The 24,526-nt window shown below is 47.0% G+C and overlaps 1 protein-coding gene across 3 annotated transcripts in view; it reads right to left on the bottom strand.

Moving 5' to 3' along the window:
* Positions 1–3,747: 3,747 nt before the first annotated feature.
* Positions 3,748–24,526, bottom strand: part of FNIP1 (folliculin interacting protein 1) — a 68,320-nt gene continuing 47,541 nt past the window's right edge. For all 3 annotated transcript variants that reach the window (XM_068408509.1, XM_068408511.1, XM_068408510.1), the window contains 11 exons: positions 23,514–23,585; positions 22,639–22,774; positions 21,895–22,096; positions 20,730–20,815; positions 14,822–14,968; positions 12,710–12,879; positions 10,250–11,675; positions 9,751–9,919; positions 7,923–8,120; positions 7,415–7,530; positions 3,748–6,593 (listed from right to left, as the gene is read on the bottom strand). In XM_068408509.1, coding sequence (XP_068264610.1) covers positions 6,515–6,593; positions 7,415–7,530; positions 7,923–8,120; positions 9,751–9,919; positions 10,250–11,675; positions 12,710–12,879; positions 14,822–14,968; positions 20,730–20,815; positions 21,895–22,096; positions 22,639–22,774; positions 23,514–23,585 — 2,801 coding nt within the window. In that variant the 3' untranslated portion in view covers positions 3,748–6,514. The remainder of the gene's footprint in view (positions 6,594–7,414; positions 7,531–7,922; positions 8,121–9,750; positions 9,920–10,249; positions 11,676–12,709; positions 12,880–14,821; positions 14,969–20,729; positions 20,816–21,894; positions 22,097–22,638; positions 22,775–23,513; positions 23,586–24,526) is intronic.

Genomic DNA, 24,526 nt, shown 5'->3' with positions numbered 1-24,526 from the left:
TCTGCATCGCATTTGAACAGTTGGGTGTCGTCGCTGTCTTTATCCAAGGCAAAATTGCCTCTGCAGTCGAAGTGTTTTCTTTTATACAAACAATTGCTGTAGCAGTTGCTGTTTTGTGAACTACTAACGAGCCTGTCTCCAGGAGGGTATTACAAACATGCTGCACTTAAAGAAGGCACCGAGAGAAATGGAAACAGTTTGTGGGCTTGCAGTTAAGGAGACCTCGAGGTAGCAGGAACCACCCCAGAGCTTTTTCCAGTTGTGGTCTAGAAGAAGGATGTGCACACAGACGGTGAAGGATCTGCAACCGAAACAGTATTACGATGAGAAACTGAGGCAGAGCTCGGCCGGAGCCGGTGTCCAGGATGGGAACCAGCAGCAGTTGCAGGCACCTCCGGGGTCCGACGGGACTGGTGGGAACGCCACGGGCGAGGAGGGGGTTACAGTTCTGTTGGCAAAAGTGTCTTCCTCGCTGAGATGGCAGGACTGCCACGCGCTCCAGTAATGATGCTCAGCTGCCTCGTTAGTTGACAGCCTGAACAGGAAATAGCCGACTCACAAATTAATTAGAAACGCTTAATGAGCTCTCATGCTTTGACTGGAAACGATGAAGGCGGAGGACAGACGCTGCTGATGGAAGACATTTCCTCTCCAACTGCCTCTGTTGTACACGTTCTGAAACAGGGGGAATTCACCCCGTGCTGCTGGCACGGGACAAACCCCGCAGGGGCTCCTGCCGCGCGCTGCCCCAGCCGGGGCTTCTCTCGCCGGGCACAGGGTGACCTGCCCCGGGAACCCACCGTCCGACGGTGTCAGCAGCTTCCCAGCGAGCCAGCCTGGCAAAACACGGAGGAGGATGGGGCTGGGAACTCCAAGTTGTATTTAGCTTAAGGATTATCTTCCCCCTAAAAATGGGAGCCTGAATTCATCGCTGTGAAGAGCTGCAATGGCTGGGAGCAGCGGGGCTTCTCACCAGCCCGGGACAGAGCCCTTGGTTTTAACACTAAACCAGTTCAAGCCTACGGCTCTTAAAAACTGTATCTGTTTCCATGAGAAGGGCCTGCTTTTCACTAACCTATAATTTAAGAAATGGTTTGCAGATTTCAACTGTATTTTGCAAAATAAATTTGCCTCCAGGCTGATGGCTTTTACAGCCTCACCGGCCTCGGAACAATGTCATGCGAAATGACAGAGATCGAGACCTTTATTTAAACTGTTGGAGCTGTACAAGAAAAACAAGCCTGGAGAATAAAGCGCACGATCATTAATTATTGCGGCACAAGCAGTACAGCTGTAATTATCTTGTTCGCCGAGAATGTCTCCCGCAAATTTTATCAGTCAAATTGTTAATACATGGAAACAGGAGCCCTTTTTCTTTCTGCTCTTTCAGTGGTGATCAAAATTAGTCAAGATTTCTAGTTACAGCTGCTATTAATAAATCTACTCCTTGAAAATTTGGTAGTTAATTTCTTAGGATTCAGCGCACTCAAGAGCTATTGAAAAATATAATTGCTCGTGGCTGTAATTTTGAAGTAATTATAGAAGAATTGCTGAATGTAGTCTCTTCAAATGCATCAAAGTTCTCCAAAGTGAAAAGCATCTCTGGCAGGAAAAATCCAGTGCACAAACCTGTTGGTACCCTCATCCCAAAAGCCACTGTTTATCAACGCCTTTGTTTGTACTGACCTTTCGCAATCCCCACGCCAGAGCCTTCGAGCGAGGGTGTTTGCTCAGGAGAGGTCCCGCCAGTGGGCCAGCGTCAGTGCTGGGAGCCGACCAAGTGATCACAGAATCACAGAATCAATCAGGTTGGAAGAGCCCTCTGGGATCAGAGTCCAACCATTGCCCTGACACCACCATGGCAACTAGACCAGGGCACTAAGTGCCATGTCCAGGCTTTTCTTAAACCCCTCCAGAGATGGTGACTCCACCACCTCCCTGGGCAGCCCCTTGCAGTGGCTAATGACCCTTGCTGAGAAGAAATGCTTCCTAATGTCCAACCTGACCCTCCCCTGGCCAAGCTTGAGGCTGTGTCCCCTTGTCCTATCGCTGGTTGCCTGGGAGAAGAGGCCGACTCCCACTGCGCTGCAACCTCCCTTCAGGTAGTTGTAGACTGCACTAAGGTCACCTCTGAGCCTCCTCTTCTCCAGGCTAAACACCCCCAGCTCCCTCAGCCGTTCCTCGTAGGTCAGACCCTCCAGACCCTTCACCAGCTTGGTCGCCCTCCTCTGGACTCACTCCAACACCTCAACATCTTCCTTGAAGTGCGGGGCCCTACACGGACTCGGGCTTTTCCTCCATGCACTCCCCGCTATCTGTGCTGCCTCTGGGCCGTTTATAAACCACTTTTGGGGACATCAGTGGAAACATTCTAGAAATTCATTCTATCAGCCAAGAAAACTAAAATAATTTGCCTTTAGGAAATAAGATGCTCGGTTCTCAAGGAAAACTCTCACCCCTCTGTCTCAGCCCAGCTACACACACTCCCATAACAAACCCCAGTTTCATTTTCCATGGCACTCAGGGAAAACATTTGTTTTCCATTAACAGGCTGAGACAAACTCCACCTTCAGCCCTCCCGCCCAGCCCCAGCGATGCCACGAGCAACACATACGCGTGTCTCAGAGCTGCGACTTCAGCCCATCCTACTCGAGAAGGAACTGACGACGAGAGCAGCCCTGCATCCCGCAGAGCCACGGCGGGACATCGCTGCAGCATCCCGCACCTCCGTAGGGGTTTTCATTAAGAAAAAAGCTGAGTCTGTCCCACCAGCAGCACAAAAACTCACACTAAGGAGTTAACGAAAAAGAAAAAGCAAGTTCCAGCTTAAACAGACGCTCTGGTTATGGTGGTTAGAAACCGAACCACGGGAGCAGCTGAAGGCACGGCAGCTGGAGAAAGTTCCTCTCATTTAGCGGTTTAGAAAGCGCAGGAGAGATGAAATCTTGAAACAAAAAAATACCAGCGTTGAACGACGTCTTCATGGGCTAAAACCCAGCGGGCCCAGGGACGACCCCAACCTCCGGCGTCTGCGGCACCGTGGGGGCTCCCCTGGCCCTGAGCTGTGACCTGCGTCCGAGGAAGCAGCTCCCTCTTGTTCACGCAAGGTTCTGACTTTGTGATGGGAAAAAAGATGGGCCAGGGCAGGACAGAATCACAGAATCAACCAGGTTGGAAGAGATCTCTGGGATCATTGAGTCCAACCGTTGCCCTGACACCACCATGGCAACTAGACCATGGCACGAAGTGCCATGTCCAGTCTCTTCTTAAACCCCTCCAGAGATGGTGACTCCACCACCTCCCTGGGCAGCCCCTTCCAATGGCTAATGACCCTTGCTGAGAAGAAATGCTTCCTAATGTCCAACCTGAACCTCCCCTGGCGAAGCTTGAGGCTGTGTCCTCTTGTCCTATCGCTAGTTGCCCGGGAGAAGAGGCCGAATCCCACTTCACTGCCTTGAGATAATAAAAGTTGAAGACTTTTCTTGGTCTCTAACTTCATCTCTGAGAAGACAGACCTACAGAAAAACTGTTACCCCAGGAGCCGGGTTGCAGGTCCTTAAGGAGAACAACAGCTGTCACCGCCTCACTCCTACACCTTCTTCTGTGCAGTCGTCGCCGGTGATGGGCACCAGAGCTCCCCGTGCCCCGCTGTGGCTGGGTCTCAGGAGCGCAGCCGAAGGCACTCCAACCACTCACCAACACTCCTGCACTACAAGTGTAAAAAACAGCCACAAAAGGTCCCAGCAGTAAATTGACATACTGTATTTATTGCACAAATTTCCCCTAAAATCGGGAATGGTTATTGTAATACAAGTGCACATCTTGGGAAATATATACAAAACCAGAAGAGAGAACAAGTATGTACATTTTACCCAGCATTTTACAAGTACCACCATCTAAATAATTTAGAGAAAGCAAAAAATTGTCATAAAACATCTATAATAACTAATAGGGAAAACATACGCAAGGTGTAAAATCCTTTTAAATATTTTTTTTTTTTTGTTCTTAGCAGCCCCGAGTTTGCCAATTGCAACAAAACCGAATTTGCTCACTTGTGTGTCTAGTACATGGAGTTCTCAGCCAGAAAATTAAGACATGTTAATGGAGATGGGTAATAGTGGAAAAGAGAAATCAAACATTAGCTTTGTATTCACATGAAACACATCGCGATATATAGTCCTGTAAAAGATCCCTTTTTGTATTATTTAACAGACGTACGTACCACACGGTTCCCGTACCCCAAAGTTAACTGACAGAGGAACTTCCCATCACACGAGGGTTTTGGTCGCGCTGTGACCCCACGGCAACGCTGCTGGCTCGGGGGCACCGTACGGAACCTCCCGGGGCCAGGGCAGGAGCGCGTCCTCGGGGCTCCTCGGCCAGGACCACAACGGAGCCCGCCAGCACGGACATCTCCAGGCTACAACTGCAGATCTATGTACAACGTTCAGAATCGTAACGATCGGCTGTGACCGTATCAGAGCAAAGAGTTAAAAATTCATATTCTGAGCTCAACCCTACGTTTCATTAAAAATGGGTTTACACAACCAGGCCCCCACGCTCTGTGCTTGCTCTGAAAGCCAGATGTAATATAATTGTGTGGTGAGGAAAGGACGTTTGAAGAATAGGGGAGAAACATCTCCTTAGCTCGCTAATATTAAACACAAGTTTCTTCCCCGCAGCAGTCAGCGTTCGATTTTATATACAGAAGAGTTTCAGATGATACTGCCTGTATTAAGGTTTGGTTTAGTTACTGATGTAGCCTCAGTCCTACACGGCAGCGGGTGTGGGTTTGCCAGGGAGATCTTCCCTGGAGCAGAGTCGTGAGTTAGAGATTTGAAATATTACTGAAAAAACACCCTGGGTGCAATCCTGGCCCCAGCCAAGGAAGGGAGGAGCGGTTTGTCGCCGAGAGCAGCGGGGCAGGGAGCGCTCCTATTGTCTTCGAGTTTATCAAATGGTTAAAAGGGATTTGGATTTAAAATAACTCTGCAGACAACAATAGCGGGCGTGCTGCACTACTGAGGAGATGATTACAGAACGACGTATTTATAGAAGTGTTTATAGTTTAGTGGCCAAGCGAACACGGATCTCCTGCTCCTGTGGCGAATCCATGAATCTCAATATCCTGAAGAGCATCGATGAACAGAACCTAAAATCAGCAACGCTACTCGGCTGCCAGGACAAAGGCGCAACGACAAGCCTAGAGTGAAGTGTCCAGTTAAACTGAGGTAGTAGAGCCTTTGAAAACATAATCCACCTCCCACTGAGTATTTACATTACTGACACCAGACTGGGTCCATCAGCTATTGTATATACAGCGACAAACCAGGGATGGCTGCGTGGAAGAGAAACGCCGAGAGTAAAATAAACCACATTTCCTGCTGGTAGTTACACAAGCGAGTAGAAAAGGGGTTAGTCTCATCTGCGTCAAGGGTGTATTTGTCCAAAAATAATTTTGATATGACTATACTGTGGCGTAATCAATGTTCATTTTTTGTAGAATGCTTTTAAAAAATATATCAATTGGTTACCTGAGCAATTAAGGGTAAGAGTCTATGCGTTTTTTTTTTTTCCCCAGTGCTTTGGTACAATTATTTCTAGTTCATTATCTCAATAGCTGACTGACTGCTGTAAAAAGAGTATGATGTTGCAAGAACATTACAGAGCATAAAAAAGTTAGAGGTAATAGTCACGTCATCCTGGGGATCCAGCGGGGAATTGCAGCCAACCTTCTCTTTAGATTTTTTTTTTTTTTTAACATTTTGATTATGGAAAAAAAGCATCACTTGGTATAAAGCAACATTGAAACATTATAAACATCTAATACTGGTTACATCTGGCCAAGAAAGAGAAGAAACTCCATCGCTAGTTTGTCTGTTGGGCTCTTCCTCCCTCCTCCCCCCCCCCCCACTATTCCCACTCCCCAGGAGAAAGATCATAAATACATTTTGAAGCTGTGTCATTAATAAGCTTTTTACAAAACCAGCCCCCGCCCAATCCCTGTTCTTCCTCTGGGGAGTATCCAGACTTGGACTACGACATGAAAAAGTAGAAGCTGTTTACAAATGGTTGTAGCTTGAGAGTTACAGATCTTAAGGAGATCCTCAGCAGCAGAAGCCAGGCCGAGAGAGCTGCTGCGCTCTCCTGGAGGTTGGTACTTGGCGATGGCATCATGGATCTCTCCAAGCAGTTCTTCCTCACGTTCCCCAATATAAATTACCGTTAGCCAAAAAGATGCAGACCTTCAGCTTTTCCTAAAATCTTCTCTTTTCTGGGGTGGGAACCTCAGGCTTACTCATTTTTTTTTTTCCTTTCTTTATCCTTTTTTATAAATGACCAAGTGGGAGAAGAAAGGTCTCCAACTGTTTGCGTAACACGCAGTCATATATGGAGATGCTGCAGCTCAGCAGTTTGTTTTAATCGCCTCAAAGAGAAAGGAGCCAGAACAAGTTGTCTTCCACTTTGTTTCCAGAGGGGGGGAAAAAAGTCACTGTCTGTGGCCTCTGGCATTTTAAAGCAGTATCTGGGCAACATACGGAGAGTGAGTGCTTGCTACAGCTGCCAGCAAAGGGAGGTCGCTGGATTCAATCCTAGAAGGAAGCAGAAGAGTCACATTTAATCTAACCCCAAACGTAGCTGGGCTGAACACACGTTAGTAACCACGCTGGGCTACGCGCCGCAGCCCCCACACCGCTTCCAACACCCCCTCCAGCCGTGCCAGCTCTGCGCTCTCAGCCCTTAGCTCCTACCTGCCTCGTTGGGTTTTTTCACAGGGCTGACAAACTGGTGAGAAGGCAAATGGAGGGAGGAAAACCAGCAGATTCCTTCCTACCCTCCAAGGGAGCAGTGGCTGGGGGACAGCACAGGAGTAGAGGACTAGGCTGGGCCACCAAGGCAGCCCTGGCACCGCGCTGCCACTCACCCCGCTGCAGCTGCTCCCCCAGCTCCAGCTCCCTGTGCCTTCCTGCTCACTCCTCTGCAGAACACGATATTCAGAGCCCTCCTATAAACACCCCTGAAATAGCTGCTCTGCCTGTGCCCCACGCCCGCAGAGAGGTATTATGTGCCTGACACGACACAGAGAGCGTTTTCTGCCATGTAGGGAAAGTCAGCCTGGAGGAATGAGGTGCCCCACGTTGGTCAGTGATGACTGACCAACTAAGGCAGGAGTCTGACAAGCTCTGGAGTGCTGAGCCCATCTTCCTGCCTGGAGGGAACAGAGAAAGGCTGGGGGATCCTCGGGATCAAGCAATGGCTAAGGAGAGGCCTGCGGCCACGGGTCATTTGTGCCACGCTACGGCTCCAGTCCCATTTAGGAATCCATTTCACTGTGCTTAGGACGAGCCCAGGCAGAGGATTTGGCACCGGGACACCCAGGGCAGCACCGCTCGGAGGGAGTTTGGGATCGTACCCCAGCACCACGCCCAGCTCCTTGACGTGAACTCTCATCTGGCCCTTGAGATACTCGGACAGCATCTTGCTCTTGAAATACAGCTCCTGCAGCCGGTCCTCCAGGTGCATAACACACTAGAAAGCAAAGGGAGTCGTGTCAGGGAGCAGAGAGTGCTGTTACCCAAACCACAGCCAGCCTCAGAGCACACCAGCACAGACCCCATACGGCTACTGCCTTTTCCGTGGCCGTGTCTAGGTGAATAATTAGTAAGACATTCACTGGCAACACTCTCCCTTTTGAGCAGAAGCCTTTGATTGCATGTTAAATCAGAATTAATGAGGCAGCTGGCTTGATTACAGAGCAGTGTTTAAATGGACAGCTCGAACAGCTACATCAGGGGATGCGCTGGCTACTGAAGTTGTGGCCATGGATAAATAAACTAGGCAGAACCTTCCAGCCTCTTTAACCTATGAAGTGAAAGGATGCTTTGAAAAACATCACCCTCTCCATTGTCATTTATACTTACGAAGTTTGGAGATAAATTATGCTTGTAAAGCTGAAGAGTGGAATGAAGCAGGTTGGAGACAAGACTCGAGACTAACACTTCTTTTCCCAGCTTATTATCAATCATTCGTCTCTGGCTACTGGCCACTTGCACCGTCCATTTGTCCGTGTCTGCAATAATGCAGACAGCTTCTGCAATGGGCTCATCCAGAACAGGATGCTAGAAACGAAAAAGGAACAGTAGAGCCCTGAGAATGACAAATGACCACGGTCTTGTCACAAAATGTCACCGTCCTGGAGAGCAGGGATAGCATCCCAGACACTTTCATCTAAAATACAGCAGCGTGGGCTGAGGATTGCATCCACTAAAACCAGAGCTTTGCTGTAAGCAAGGCACAGCCTTAGAAGTCTCTATTAGTCTCTATTTTACATTTTCCTCCACGCTCGGAAGTGTGTCACTGGCTGACAATTAAATCTTTTGATATTTGACATAAAGAGTTTTGATCTGAAGTATATTTTAAACCCCTAAAACTGAAAGCACCAAAACCCCAACCTGCTGTTCAACGTGGCTGGGTTAACGAGGTCGCTTTCCCTCCCAGTTGTCACTGGTTTCCCTTTATGGGAGAGCCAGCAGAGGGAGTCCCGAGCCCAGCCTGCGCCTGCCGAGCAGCATTTCCCTTCTTTGAAGCCATGGAGGTTTTAAGGGAGCATTTGGAACCCCCCTGTCCTTCCTCAGGACATTTTTGGGGGCTGGACTGGTCAGAAGCACCCTCTTTCCAACGAGTCCCACAGGGACTCCGCACAGGGCCAGGGCGCAGTTATAATTTCCCTTGAAGACAAGCACATAAAGTCTTGCTCGGTCCTTTCGTATCCTCTCAATCTTTGACTTCTGCAACGAGGTTTAAGTCTCCTGAGGACATGCACATCTCTTTTGTAGCAGCAGCTGCCTCACACTGCTGCCTCTGTGCTTACACTTGTGGAAGAAGAGGACACTTGGGAGGCTCCCAGGGGAGCTCGGAGAAGGAGGGTCCCTGCTCGCCAGCCTGGGCGCGGGTCTTTCCCCGTTCCCTTGGGACTAGCAGGGAGCAGAGTCACGCCTTTCAGTGACAGCTTGCCTTCCACTCCTCTCCCGGTCACTATGAAAGGGGTAGGAAATCCCACACTTCCCAGTCATGCCCCAGTTCATCCAGGGAAAAGCTTCTGTGGAGAAGAGGGGACTTCCAGGACAGATGAGAAGTGTGAGTCCCCTTAGGACAGTTATCTCCATATTGGTTTCTCCTTTTCCATCCTTTTCCTTTCCACTATCAGACACTTCCACTACAATCCTTAAAAAGGGAGTAACGTCCCCAAAATCCTGAGCATTCCTGATGGCTTCACTGCATCGAACACGTTGGTTAGACGTGCACGGGAAGAGGAGGGAGCGACAGGAGCTTCTGCACAACCCCTGCAGCCAGACTCTGTGCCCGGGAAAAGACACACAGCAACCTCAGTGTTTGGTCCTGATTAACATCGCTCCATCCTGTGGGCATGCAGCCACCAGCAGGCTGCCATGGCTGCAGGAGGTGTTGGTTTCTCTAGGGTTTAGCACAGATATCCATCCTCTCAAGGGCACAAGCCTCTCAGCTGGCTCCAGCAGGAGTCTAAGTAACTGTGCTCCAGATTTGCAGTGAAATAACCACATTTTTCAGATACCTTAATTGAGACAGGAGGAAAAATTGGTGACCTGGGACTGGAGAAGCGTGCAGAGAGCTGCAACAGTAAATATTTTCACTTCCAGCAGGTTTGTACATTCAAAAACATTTGCCTTTCCCTACTGTGACAAATATATTTACCAAATATAGCTTAATTACCTGCACAGCGTGAGACAAATCTGACACCAAACAGTGCCTCAGCTTTTCATCACTTCCTATTCCTTGCAGAACAAAGTCAGGGACGTAAGATGAGCAGTAGCCACCTAATAAGGATCTTCCAAAATTGGCAATACTGGGCTGGACAGAGTTCACTTCAACCAATTTTGACCTGCAAGAAACACATATCAGAGATGTACAGAGAGGTTGCATTCTCACATCTGTCATATCTCTCCTAACTTCAAGCACTTTTGAAAAGGAAGGAGTTTAAAGTCAGTTTTTGCAGTCACCACTGTGGAAGAGAAGGATGTGCGCCGAGATCACAACGCACAATTAATATTTTTTTCCAGACCACTGATCTCTCTCTATTCTTTTACAACCAGCAAGCTCAAGAGACACTTTTCCAAGCACTGATGCCAAGTTAAGCTACATTCCTCCAAACATGTGACATGAGAGGAGGCTGTATCTTTTTTAGGCTCTGTTACCGCTCAATAGTACTTACCCAGGGAAAGGAATCTCATATTCTTCTGCCCAATCTTCTTGCTCTCCTCCATAATAGTTCCCGCTTGGTCTAGTTAGATCATGACCTGTATCCTCGCTTTCGCTGTCACCCAGGGCACTATCTGAACTCTCATTTCTTGGAATGTCCCAATCAATTCCCGGGGCGACTTTTTTCTCTACATTTTCTCTGTCCCCACAGGGGACGTGAATAGAGATTTTCTCTCTTTGGTCCTGCTCATTAAAGCAGTTTTTGTAGGTCTCCTGTCGAACAGAGTCCATGAATTTACAAAATTCGCTAGGTGGTTTGTTAGTCTTTGTACACAGCTTTTTAGAAAACTCTAAACTACTGTTACGAGCAAGAAGGTCTGTAGCTGCTTGCCCTGGAATATCATCAATAGTCCGGGTTTCAATCGAACTGTCATCAGGAAAATACTCATCAAACAGACTCATGCTCTCAGCATTGTAGGGATTTGGATTCCAGCTCTGATGCTCACTAGCAACTTGAGGGAAGGGTTCAGCTGTCCCACAGTCTCTATTTTGGTCCTCAACAGTTTGTTTAGCTTCACAGTTCTGATCAGCAGACGCTCCTTCCTCCGGCGCTGGCGGGCTGTGATGCCTCGCAATTTGTTCCACTACTGCCTGACTCCTGAGCTCGATGTCTGAATCGGGCGACATGGAATCTCCGATGAGGAAAGTCACCTTTGTCTGAGCTTCGGCAGCGCCGCAAGGGAACGCGTCGCAGAAGAGCTTATCCGGCGGCTTCTTCTCCACAGCGATACCAGGTGACCTTGTCGCACCGACCGCCTGGGTGCCCGATTCCAGCGAGTCTTCGTTCCTCCACACGTCTGCTGTTGCCTCCAAACCCGATTCCATCACCACACGTTTTTCTGGTGAAGCTGACCCTGTGCACACCATGGTCTCCAGCTTTGCGTCCACGCAGGGTCTCTGTTGCTTAACATCAACAGCATCTTCCTGGCAATCGTCAGGAACAATAGTTCTGTTCTCATCTGAAGAACTTTCCAGCTCTACCTTAGGAGTGTTTTGAGCGTCTTCCCTCTCTTGCTGTGAGACACCTTCTATGTTTTGTGCAAGGGAGATGGGACATTTGCAATGTTTACAGCTACAGCTCGGAGTTCTCATTTCTTCAGACTCCGTCGGCAGCAAGTTGCCTCTGTTCTTGTGCACCGTGACAAGCACATACTCAGATTCTTCTACTTCTCCTTTCTCCAGCGTGGTAGTTATGACAGTTCCAGGCATGACGATGGCCTCATCTTCCCCATTTTCTAGAAGATGCGTCTCTTGAAGTTCAGAGCATCTGATGAAGTAAGTAAGGAAATAAAGCAATCTCTGTACCAGGTCATGCCTTTTGCCAACCACAACTGTTTTCGCTAATCTCACGGGTGATCCAATAGCCCCATACAGGTCACCTAGAGTAGGAAATAAAAGACACAATTATTTTGCATCTTTAAAATAAATGACTCTTCTAACAGGCAATTGTTGTGGCCAGTTTTCAAAGGCCAGGTCTACAACAGAAAAATATTAAAGCAGAAGAGTGATGACAGCTACACTAGTGTTTTGGTTTCAACACAGAGAATCCCAAAGATGCTGTTGGTATCGTATGTAAGGTGACACGCTGGCCAGGGAGACAACTGATCCCCCATATTGGGAGTATTCACACCACCTAACTTCAGTGCCCAGCTTTGGAGGCTCATCTCCTGGGTTCCTTATATAGCCATGGGAGAGAGGAGGCACCTGATCTGAACTACCCTGGACAGTCTGGACACAGGGCTGAACTTTTACCCCCCCCCAAGAAAAAGCTGTAAGGAGAAACAAACCTATGCCAAGAATGAGGGCAAAAAGTGACAGTGGTGGGTGCATAGCTGAAGCCAACCTTCTTCTCCTCCCTCCCCTTGAGCTCTGCTGTGGGTTGGATGGGTTGTTTTGACTGTACTCCAGATTCACCTGGGGAAGCACCTGTGCATGTGTTGTTCTGGAGGTATTAGGGCACTGCATGAATGCAGGGATGGGGGGACAAGGGATCCAAGAGGCCTCGAGGGCCAACCTAACCCCACTGGACCCCTATGAGCTCTGAAATCAAGTCTTCTTGCCAACTCCCTGGCCATTCCTGCCTCCACCAGAATAGGGCAACCTTGCAAAACTTTCCTTTCCCTTCCCCAAATAAATTCCATGAGAGTTTGTGTGCAAAGCAGGACAATCTAACCAGAGAGCAGGAAGCTTATCTCCTCTTCTCTACTCAGCAATCAGAAGACAGTATGAGTAGCTACTCAACTGACTAGGCTTTGAGACCTTACCCAGGGGGTTGCCTAGTCATGATTCCTGTACGGTGTTGCTCCTTTGCCTGTTGTATTGACAGTATGTTCATTTCTTATCTATAAAAGCCACGGCACACACAACCATTGATGTAAAGCTGTTGGATGGGTTAGAGACGTTTGCCACATACCGAGCTGTGCCCACAGTGGGTTGTAGGGGTGGGTTTTGGCCAGCATGTCCACGCTCTGGGATGAATGCTTTTCCAGGAAGATCCTTATGGGCGGCTGGCCGTTGGGCATGACGGTGGGGACCCAGGCCAAGTGGTTGGTCAGGACTGCAGTCAGTAAAGCTGGTAAAAACCTGAAAGCAAAATGTTCAACATCATTTACTGCCGGGTACAGACTCGGGATGTTAAACTGACAGCAGTGCTACAGTCTGGATCAAGGACTGCAGAAACAACCTAACCAAGTCAGCAGAGATCACCCCTTCAGTCCTGGTCTTTGGGGAGAGAAGGGAGGGCTGCACCTTCCCTCCCACCCCTGCAAAGCTCTTTTTTAGAACGCACATTTAAAGTAAAATAAAATATTTTAAACCTGTGGCATCTCAGTTCCTCCGTTTGGCAATAATTACGAGGCTTCCTATTTTGCAAGCGTTATGTTGTAAAACATCTCAAAACCAACTTACTTTATTCACTGTAAGAAAACAGTGGCACTGTGTGGCCTCTGCACTCCGAGGAGGAGATCCCCAACCCTTAAGATCTCTGACTACTGATGAGAAGGAACGCTACTGCTATCAGACCTGTACAATAGCTAGGTGTAGCAGTCTTTCATCGAACTGTTATGCAATTTCAGCACATCCAGCTGCTCCTTTTCAAAAATAAACCCCCCGCTGTTCTGCAGCTCAGCCAGAAGGGCTGTGTCCTTACAGTTTTCACTAGCTAAGCAAGTTAAGGCAAAAAAACCCTTCTGAAAAATGTGAACTCTCTGGTTTATTGTAACGATAGAGCGTGGTTTCTGCTCCGTGGAGGGAAGCCTTTCCTTGCCAGTCGCTGTGCTGGCAGGGGAGCGGGCAGGAGCACGGCCCCAGAGCCTCCCACGTGTCGACAGATGGTGCTGGCGGCTCAGGCGCCCAGGGAGGAGAACAGGCCAACGCCACCGAGCCTCAAAACACTGCCATTGGAATAGCTGACAAGCACCAGGGACCCTACAGCTTAAATTTAGCCGTTTCCTCCCTGGAGACAGCTAACTGAGGAAAAGATACTTAAAACTGGATTAAGAAGGATGTGGGGCTTGGTTTTCCTCTTGCTTCCACCAGCGTAAATATTACTATATTTAAAATAAAGCAAGCAAACAAACCCAAACAACCATTTAAATGTTACCAAGAGGTACAGGGCTCAGAACAACAGGCACCAAAGGGGTTAATCCCAGGAAAATGCTTCCACTGCAGCAGGAACTGATTTTAAGATAATACACTCACAACTCCCTATGCTTTCTCCCATTGCACTGAGGCAGGAGGAGGTGGCCACGCTGCCCACTAATTGTCACCCTGTGTCTGGGGGAGGGAGAAGATGACAAAGCTGGCAGCAAAGCTGGAAGATGGAGAGCAGCAGCCCCTTCCCCACCCTGCACAGAGCAGTTTCCCCACAGCTAACAGCTGGTCTTTCCGTGCCATTCCCACCCCAGCTTCACATGTTTGTGCTCGTTTTAGGACTTCGGTGGAGCCAAATGCTTTAAAAACTTCCCCTATTCGTGCCCTGGGGGAAGAGGATGAAGTGTTGACAAAAGAGTAAATTTATCAGATTCTCCTGAGTTTATCATGAACATTCTCTTTCCCAATTTTTAACAACTGCTCCTGGCTTTGTCCTGGGGGCAGAAAGGTGAGCACTAACGAAGCACACGGTTTCTTTAGTGGCATTTTACAGAAATCAGGTTTAAGAGCAATTTGTGGTCAGACAGCGTTACAGACACGGCTCTCACTGAATGTCTAACCTTGCTCATCACATAACTGATTTTGAAAGGTAGATTAATGCATTTCACAAGGCACGTTCACCCCCTTCCACACATACACACCCATCACGTGCTTCCCATGGACATGTTTCAAATGTTCAGCCTCCACCAAGACTTAGAGGCAGGCATTTAATCTCATTTCTCTTTTGTTTTACAAAGAAGATACTTATGGATGGTCTTTTGATCCTTTCATTACCCAGATTTTATAAACAGATTCAAAAATTGGTTTGAAATACAGGCATAAATAAATAAAGGCATAAACACGTAGGTAATTTAACTACTAAAATCCACCGTACTGGTTTTTAGAAGCATTTTCCATCAAGAAAGTGAACTCCTTCATGAAGCGATGGCAAAGCTGGTTCTTTTCTGGTGTCCCTGACATCATAGTAAGCCAGACGGGCTCCCCGATCCGCGGCATCGTGTAGAGATTGCAAATAGTTGTTCTAGAAAACAAAAGCAAAAAATCCCGAAGACTAAACAAAAAAAACCCAAAAAGCAGAGATCCCAACACAAAGAATTTACTGCAACATTTCATTCCAGCTGTCATTTCTATCAGAAACAACATTTCTCTCACCAACCATTATCCAAACCACATTGTTCATTAAATAGCATGAATTCACCCTTCCACCATGGAGAGTTAACCCTCGCAGGTTCTTCATGCATCTACCTAAACTGATCCCAAACACTGGGACATTCACTGTCAGAAGTCAAGAGCTGCCCTGTTCCAAATGGAGAAGAAATGAATCATTTTTTGTTGCTATTATCTCCCTGCTTTCTCTCCATTTCACGCAGAACATGTAAATCCTCCTCGTTCTGCTTGGTTTCTGACTAGGGCAAGTATATGTGTATCTAACTTATAAAAATACCTTTACTTCCTCTTTGCTTTAAAAAAATCAGTGTATCTCCAGGCCAAACGCCCTAAAGGGTGGATCTGTAGAGCAGGGGACCAGATTACTTCTCCAGCTTTAAATACAGCATATGAGAGTCACAGTTACCCCATGGTTTCAAAGATCACACACCGACCCGCATCCTTTTTTGACTCTACAGGGGACAGCAAATGTATGATGAAAACTTTGGCTCTGCACTAAAACACCAGATTAAAACTCCTCAGATTAAACTCCTCTTAAAATCTAAACTGAGTTATAGTTTTAAGTACAATGCCTATGCTATGACCCTATGGGAAACTGTATTTTCATCACAGTAGAAATGTAAGCCTGAAAAAAACCACAACAATAAAGGATATGACTGATCAGTTCAGGTTTCTCCCCACCTAATGCACTATTTTTTCTAGAAGAGATTTTGGTTTTTTTACAAGACAAAGATTTACATTATCCCATTTATCCCTACTACCACCCCTGATTTATAAAGATCTTCCCTGGATATGTTGGGCTGAAAATTTATAGACGCTTTGAGCAGTAAAGCAAGGGCCGTGCAGTCAGGCAGGCGAACACACTCGAGCAGCAGCTGCCAAATCTTCCGTGGTTTAAAGTGAAACTCCCCAGGAGGTGAGAGCCCGGCAGGGCAGCAGCAGAGCGGCACACACCGGCACCGGGGCGAGGGGGAAGGAGTTATCCCCTGGTTATTCCGCAAAGAAAGCAGCTCTCCGGTGACAGGACCCCCAGAGCAGCCCCCCAAAGGTGACCGCTGCACCATGCCCAAGTCCCCAGGATGCTCGAGAAGAAAGGGGCTGGGGGGGGGGTGGGCTGTGGCGTTTTCTGCCTTATTTTTTCTACCAGTTTTCATTAAATACAAAATCCATCCTGTTCACAAGAGTCCAAATCAACCCCACCTTCCTCCCAGGTTAGATTTTTAGACACTCCACTGCCACAGGCACGATGGGAAAGCCAGAAAACAGTCAGTGGGCTGGAGAGGGGGAAAGTCAAGTTCCCTTTGCGTTACCTCTGCGTTACCCTCTGCTGCTGGCTCCTCTCTTGGGAGGAGAAGCCTGGACATGGCCCTTAGTGCCCTGGTCTAGTTGCCATGGTGGTGTCAGGGCAATGGTTGGACTCGATGAGCCCAGAGGGCTCTTCCAACCTGACTGATTCTGTGAAAGCACAGCCTGGGCACGACAGTTCTGCCAGGTTAGACACGAGTGGGGCAGCAGCCGGGGGACACCAGAGGGTCTCCGGCAGCCCAGCGCTCGCGGGGCACCGGGATTTCACACCCGGGCAGCAGCAAGGTGGGACTGGAGGTGGGATTATTAAGGGAAAGCCTTCTGTTCACAGCCCATTGACTGGAGAGGATGTTAAAGAGGCCCAAAGAAAGGCAGAACCCCCAAGTCCAGGGACTTCAAAGCCCAGTGAGTTTCAAAGCTCAAAACAAGTACTGAAACTTACACCTCCCAGACACAGCTGACCTTAGAAGCTGAAGATAAATCGAACAACTGAATGTAAAATACAGCTTATTTCTCCTTCATATGCAAACTAACCCAAGCCAAACCTCCTGCAGCTCGGCTGTTTTGGAAAAAAAAAAAACCACACCATACTTCTGTATTAAAACCAACATATTAAAATATTTTGTTTTCTTTGAAAAGATAGACCAAGTCTTGTGATTCGTTATTTACTATTCTGGTAACCCTGGCTGCATCTGCAACTGATAGTGTTTCCTCAGAGAGAGATCAGATTGCCCTGGCCAGCGGCCAGCAGGCATGTGACTGCAGTGCAGGGAACCCTCCATGCCAGCACAGGCAGCCATGGCACAGAGAGCAAGGGCAAGGATTAACTGCTTTCCAGCTCTGTAAACACGGAGGGAAACACTCTCCTTCCATTTATCAAAGAACAAAAACAAAAATAAAAATGAAAATAAAAAAACAACCCCAAAACACTACAGGGAAGTTAACTGGATTTAAAAAATAACAATCATTAAAAATCAAACTGACCCCTCTGGGCCACCCGCAGCGAGCAGCCCCCTCCTCTCTGCTCACCGTCCTCCCCCCACCAGCATCCAGCAGCGGCGTGCGAGGGAGAGCCCAGTTAATGAGAGACACTGTTCTTGTGAGGGTTCCAGGACATTTTAAATGGTTTATATTCGGAAATGCCTCTGGGAGGCTGAACTCCAGCCTGGAGCTTACGGGCACCTCGCACCAGCGATGGGTGCAGCAGGCGCAGGGGCTGGGGGAGCTCCTCAGCAAACACCTTCACCTCAAAGAGGCTTGAAACCAAAGCACAGCCCAGCCAAAGGAAAAGGAAGACCTGAGCAATGATGACCTTTCCTTAAAAAGAAAAATCAAGGCAATAATTGCTGCAATGAGTGCAGGGAGCCCGTGCACAGGGGCCAGCCTGCACCACTGAGAAAAACGCTCCCCTCGGTTCACAGCAGCATAAGCTGCTTAAAAATTACTGGCATAAAATAGGATCAAATTCGGCTGCCAGAAAGCAGAGAGAGGTGTTTCCCTACGCCTTGCGCTCAGGGTTTCCTTGCCAGTCTGTGTATTTGCCACACAGGTATTAGTCAGATGCTTAATCTGTATTATCAATGTGCTGCACTGGCCTCAGGGACCGGGGGAGTTGAAATGTTTATGCAAGTACAGTAGCTTATTTCATAAGTCATGTGTCTGCACAGCTGACATCCAAAGGGTTTTAAGCCTCTAAGTCAAGTGTTAATAACTAAATCCATCAGTGCTTTAGAAAATTAAAAATTGCTGTAAAGTGAATAATGATGCAAAGGTAGGCCTGGAGCTAGGCACCAAACTGATGGCAAAGTCATCAGCATCAATTTGCTGAAGCAGCCTTGGCCTTTCAGAGAAGGCAGCTTTTTCCTTCCCAGGATGATACAAGAGCAAAGGAAGGGGGCTGTTTTGCTGTTTTATTTTCTCCCCCTCAACCCCCAGTACCAGCAGGTAAATGCCTGGCTGACCCTGCAGCCAGCTCCTCACGATAACCCTGCTTGCAGGCTGGACCTACAACCCCAGCACCTTCCCTGCAGAGGGGGACCTTTGGGTGGCAGGCGGCTATGGTGACACCCCTCACACTCCCTCCTCTGGTCAGCATGGCAGCGTGGAGCTGCTCCCCCGTACCCCAGTGATCTGAGGTTATTCTCATCACCAGGGGAGTGAACATCAGCTACACTCAAGAACCTCTCCAAGTCTGGGTTTAAAAAAAAAAAATTCTCCTTCAAAAAAAAAAAGAGACTGCAACGAGTTAACCCAGCACAGGATTATGTTTTAGAAACACCACCAGCTGAAGTCAGCGCCCTTCTTCCCCCCAGCACAATCTGCTAAGAGGGCAGGAACCGACACAAGTCTCAGGTTCACCACAGGACTCAGGCTCCTGACTTCCCCGTGACTTCAGTGGGAAAGCAGACGCCTGAAGAGATAACAGCGGCCTAAATGGGTTTGCTGAACCTGTGCCAAAGCATCTTTGCATCCAGCCTTCAGTATTTAAATATGCTTTTTTCTTTTTTTTTTTTTTTTTCCTTACCAGACACGTATTGCATTGCTTTGAAAAGCAAGTGGCTCTTGGATGTTACAGAAATGCTTTTCTTGATGGCAGCACACGCTGCCAGCCCGAGATACCGGAGGCACGAGGACTGGCCCGGCTGGCGAGCGCCTCTGAACGCACTCGCTTCGAAAAACAAGCCAGGATTGCCAAAGTCTGCTGCCCCAGGAAATTCATTTATACGAAATTAAACTGGATTTAATTTACCTCGTCACACTATTAAAGAGTAATATTTGTATCACCATGGAAACCTCTGCATAAAACTGGTCGTTAGACACAGGCTCCCAGCGCTGGTTACGCAAGGGCCACATCACGTGTCTTACACGGCTCAGGAGAGGGGGACACCGTCCTCCTCCTCAGCCCCACAAGAGCAGCCTTCCTCGTCCCATCCCAGCTCAGCTTCCCTCCGAGGAAGCAGCAGCTAGCAAGGGGGATTTGGCGTGTGTTTTCAGGGTTGTTTTCCCTACATGTGACTCGGGTACGCACCCCTCCCCACCACTCTGCAACTGTTTAACTCGGAAGGACAAAGGAGAACGAGCAAAGTCCGCTGAATGTATCTTGAGGGGGAATGTTTTGGGGGAAAATTTTGGGAAAGCAGCTGGGGAGGTGGTGTTATCAGGGGGCAGGAATGCAGAGAAATGGCTCTGGGTGAGAACGAGATGGAGAGGCAGAGTAGAGCAGAGCTGGGGGGAGCGGAGGAACCACCGCGGCTGCTCAGAGTTGCCGAACTCGTCTCGGCTCCCAGCAGTCACGAGCTCCCTCTGCTCCCTCTCTTGGCACTGCTTATCCCATCCACCTCTCACCGAAGGCCCACGTGCTCGCTCTTCCCTGCCTCCTGTCCCTACCCAACATATCCTCTGCCCTCCCTCACAACCGCCCGGAGGGAAGGCTCCAAAAAATAAAAAAAAATTAAAGTATACCATGCCTTCATCCTACACCACCTAATCCATGGCATTCAGGTAGTAAGTGGAATTGCAGAAAAATGAGTGAACCCTCAGGATCCTTCACTGTTCAGTAAAATACATCCTGATGCCAGGACTTGCTTTTTACAACATCAGAGCACTGTCTTCTATAATGTCGTTAAAAAGTAGCTCTGCGCTGGTTGTAAAAGGAAGCACCCTGCCACTCCCATCGGAGAGAGATGAATCACTTGAAACAGATGGATTTCATCTTAATTCCCTCTCCATGACTTAAACTGTGGAAAGAAAATACAGTTAAGTGCCAGGGATGTGCTTATCTGTGTTACTTTGTACATTAACCGTTGAGTAGAGACGCTCTGCAGGTACTGATAGCAAGAGATCACAGTACTGTGTTTTACTGTGAAAAAGACAGTCCCCTCCTCCTTAGTAGCTGGTCATCTGAAACCCCTTTAGAGCAGGATTTAGTGCAGGGTAAAGGTCTTGCTTTGCTCACACATCAGGAAAATACACGCTAGAGGAGCATTTCCCTAGCAGGGCTTTGCAATTCTTTTCCCCATCTCAACAGGCCAGGAAAGATAATTTAAGAGGTTGCTGGGAGCTTCATGACTACCTAAAGCACAGAAAACCTTGATCATCTCAGTCCTGTTCACACCGAGCCCTGATGGATACACACACTTGGCAAAAGCTAAACACACTGATTGTAACGGCTTGCTGTCACCAATCCCTTCATGGTGCTTTTGCAGAAGACTTCAGACATTGTAAGTTACTTATCCTGCACCAAGGAGATCCTTCTAAAACAGACTTGAGTGCTTTTGAAGACACACAAGACAGGAGGACAAACTGCTCACCTGAATTCATTAAGGGCATCAACAATTCTGTTATACGCCAAACTCCGCTGGCTGGCATCAGCTGATCTACGACTCATTTTCATAGCCTTGAAAACAATCATTAAACAGGTAAGTAACACACAGCCACAGAAGCACAGAAAATGGAAAACAGAGTCATGTGTTTGACTTTATCTTTCATGCAACGAGTCATGCAAATATTTTTTTTTTTAAGTGATAACACAATGGTACAAGTGCCAACTTCCATCTCTGAGGAAAGATAGGTGAGGCACATGCGTTTGCAGCCTCTGCTTCTTCTGTGCTTTTCATCATTCAAGGCATAAAAGGGGCCAAAGTCTTCACTGCAGTGGCAAAGTAACCACTAAGTATTTCCTAGAAGAGAGATTTGAAGCAAATCTAACCGCACATTTGAAACTTTGATCTTTGAAAATTTCCTACATATCAGAATCGGGGGGTTAAAAAAAAAAAAAAAAAAAAAGAGAAAGAAAAAAGCTCAATATTTATTTACAGCCTGGAAGAACTTAGAGATAGGTTCTGACTCTGTGATCCACTAGACTCAGATACAGCTGAAGCAGGGAGGCAGAGGTGGCCTTAAAAGCACCTTTCCTCCTTGACAGGACGAGGGGGAATGGTTTCAAACTGAAAGAGGGGAGATTTAGATTAGATATTAGGAAGAAATTCTTTACTGTGAGAGTGGTGAGACCCTGGCCCAGGTTGCCCAGAGAAGCTGTGGCTGCCCCCTCCCTGGCAGTGTTCAAGGCCAGGTTGGATGGGGCTTGGAGCAACCTGGTCTGGTGGAAGGTGTCCCTGCCCGTGGCAGGGGGTTGGAACTAGATGATCTTTAAGGTCCCTTCCAACCCAAACCAGTCTGTGATTCTATGACTGATCAGGGCTGGCTGGGAGCTCACACAGCCTAGGGACTGTTCTAGCTTTCAGCAATCCCTGTAGTGTAATGCATCATGCTCTGTCCTCACCCTGTGTTGTGCTTTTGCTAGCAGTAAGAAACATCAAAGATGCTGTGGAGCAAAGCTCTGGTGCAATTCCAACACCCAACAGCAAGTTGATCCCACTTTTGTAAACTAGTAACAAGAATTAGGAATTAAATCTGACAGGGCTGGGGGGAACATAGAGCAACACAAGTGCAAGAATCAAAGGAGACTGTGTTTACCTGTTCTATCGCACTCTTCAGTTTGTTCATGTGACTCTCAAAAAGAGGGAAGTGTGAGAAGAAGAACTCATTAAATTTGTTGTTTTCATCTTCATCTCTCGAGAGTGAAAAAATAACTCCAATTGCTATCTTTTTCTTCCTAACAATTCCTGGGCTAGGACCAGAGCTGTCATCTGACAAGTTAAAGCTTTCATCCATGGACCTTGAAGCGTGAAAAAAAATAGAAAGTTAATGTAATCCACTGCTTAAAGTTGTACCTTGGTTTCCTGTGTAATTCAATACTTGAACATTTAACTTCAATAAACACCTTTTGTTTGCACGTGTTGTCAAATCATCACCTTTGATAACATCCACTTTGCAATTTCTTACAACCATTAATTGATCCTGCAATCACGAAAGCTGGAACCAGATTCAAAGTGTTTGTGGGAGCAGAGCGTGGTATTCTAGTTCTCTCCCAGCTCTGCCAAGAATTTGTGTTTTGAGTAGGATTTCAGGGCTTATCCTCAAAAGTACAGCCTACAGGTTTACATTTGGCTGAAGGCTTTCTAGTTAGTGCAGAACAATGAATGCCATGAATACAGATACTAAAAAAGACCAGGCGTTGAAGCGCAGCCTGACTTACACCTCTATAAACATCCCACAGAAAGGAACAGGAAGAGCAGATGGACATATGCGAGAGCAGAATCAAGCTGACAAGGGTGGAAAATTTATGGGCAGCAACCAGCATTTCCATTCCCAGCTCACCATCGAGGGAAGACCCCATTCTCCAAGCTGGTAGTCTGACTGCGACGCCAACGCCGCTGGTAACTGCTAGCACAGCTTTTGTTAAACGAAGAGCCCGGAGATGGAAACGGAGTGATGAGCAGGCTGCTAAGAGATGCTGCAATAAGAAGAGGAATAAATAAAAAAATCTCTCCAGAATAAGAGCATTTGGAAAATAACACCAGCAACTAAACGAAGCGCCTCAGAATAAACTGGTGTTGCTGATCAAGTGTCTTCTCTTTTGCTTATCTATGCTTCTTATCTAAAAATAACCAGTTTATAACAACATTAAGATATACAAGCACTACAAGGGTGGGACAGTCTTGCAGCTTTACTTGATAGGCAACACACAGGCTGCACCTTGCTCATCAACCCTGAGCATCAGGAAATAGATTCTTTGTGGAAAGGACTAACCTTAATCACATCCTTTAACAGCCTTTCCAAGCCTAACCTTAAGTGCCCAATATCCTGAATTTGTAGGGAAGAGGGGGGTTTTGTGCAGGCAAATTCATGTTTTAACATTACCATCCTCCATTTGGAAAGGAGATGACAACAAGTGTTGTTTAGAAAGGCTGCAAACTCATTTCAATATTTAATTTGGCTTGCTTATTTGCAGCATGTTTTAATAAAGGGCACTGCTGTTCAGATCACCTCTGTGAGGTTCCTCATGCAACACCCCTGACGCCTACAACGCTTGTACGTATGCATATAGGTATGCATTAATGCTTATATATAACAAAACAATCACATTTCAGCACAGGAAAAACTATCTGATGCTGTCTAGACAGCTCAGTGACGAATTCATCTCAGTGAGTATTTTTGGAGTCTACAGGGTTAACTCATGGAACTGGCATTACCAGATCTTGCTATACCGCTGTCTCTGTCCTCGCTCTGCTCCCTCCCAGGCATATCCATAGGGTTGCTATGAACTGCAAAACAAGGAATACCAATTAGCAGGGGAATATACAGTTCCGTTCTTGTTTGCAGATCTCCGTGTAATTAATGAAACAAAAACATGCTCATTAATTCAGATCAACAGCACTGCACAAGGCCATCACCAAGAAAGGCTGCTTAGCTGAACAAGCCAAAACACTTCTCTGAAAAGCTTGTAGGGATGTTTCTGAAGTCCATACACCTATTTTAGTACAAACTCAAACTAGTACACTTTATTTCTTTACACAGAAAATTTCTTTCATTATTTTTCAATGAAATTTTAATGTACCAAAAGGATGTTGGTCACACAGGTAGCATTCAGTGTATAGACAAAAAAAACCCACCAAAAACCAATATAAACACAACTTCATTCATATACCAGCTTTCTCAAGTGTTATATATATAATTTTAAAAGGATTTTACAATGCTGCCTTGAAGAAAGTAAATACTTTTAAATTGTGAGCAGTGCGTTGTTCAGCTAAGCCGTAAGCTGTCCAGATTCACAGTCTGCATATGCACAAGATCAGAAGTGTCTCAGGCTCAACAGTCTTTAAATGTGATATATTTTACAAACGTGTGTGTGAAGTAACAGCTACTCAGCCATGGAAATAAGACCCAGCTACTGAAAGCAAGAAATGTCCATTTTAAATGAACCGCGGATAGCTTTAGCTTTTGCAGTTTGGTTGAAACAAGTCCAAATCAAAAGAGCTTGACACTATTGTGAAATATTATTTCCAAAAATATGAAATCCACCATTAAATATATAAGTTTCCAAAACAAATCAACACAACCAACTAACCCCAAAGAGGACTATTAAAATGCCTGCTGTCCTCTGGGGATTTAAAACATGTATCCAAAAAGGTAAGAGAGCGGACATCCATTTTGGATTAGAAAAAAAAAAAAAGAAGAATCTTATTTCCAGGGCTAAACTACCAAC

The sequence above is a fragment of the Nyctibius grandis genome, chromosome 10, assembly GCF_013368605.1.
Source record: "Nyctibius grandis isolate bNycGra1 chromosome 10, bNycGra1.pri, whole genome shotgun sequence".
NCBI lineage: Eukaryota > Metazoa > Chordata > Aves > Nyctibiiformes > Nyctibiidae > Nyctibius > Nyctibius grandis.
Note: the sequence above shows the minus strand (reverse complement) of the source record. Positions and strands in the feature narration are given on the sequence as shown.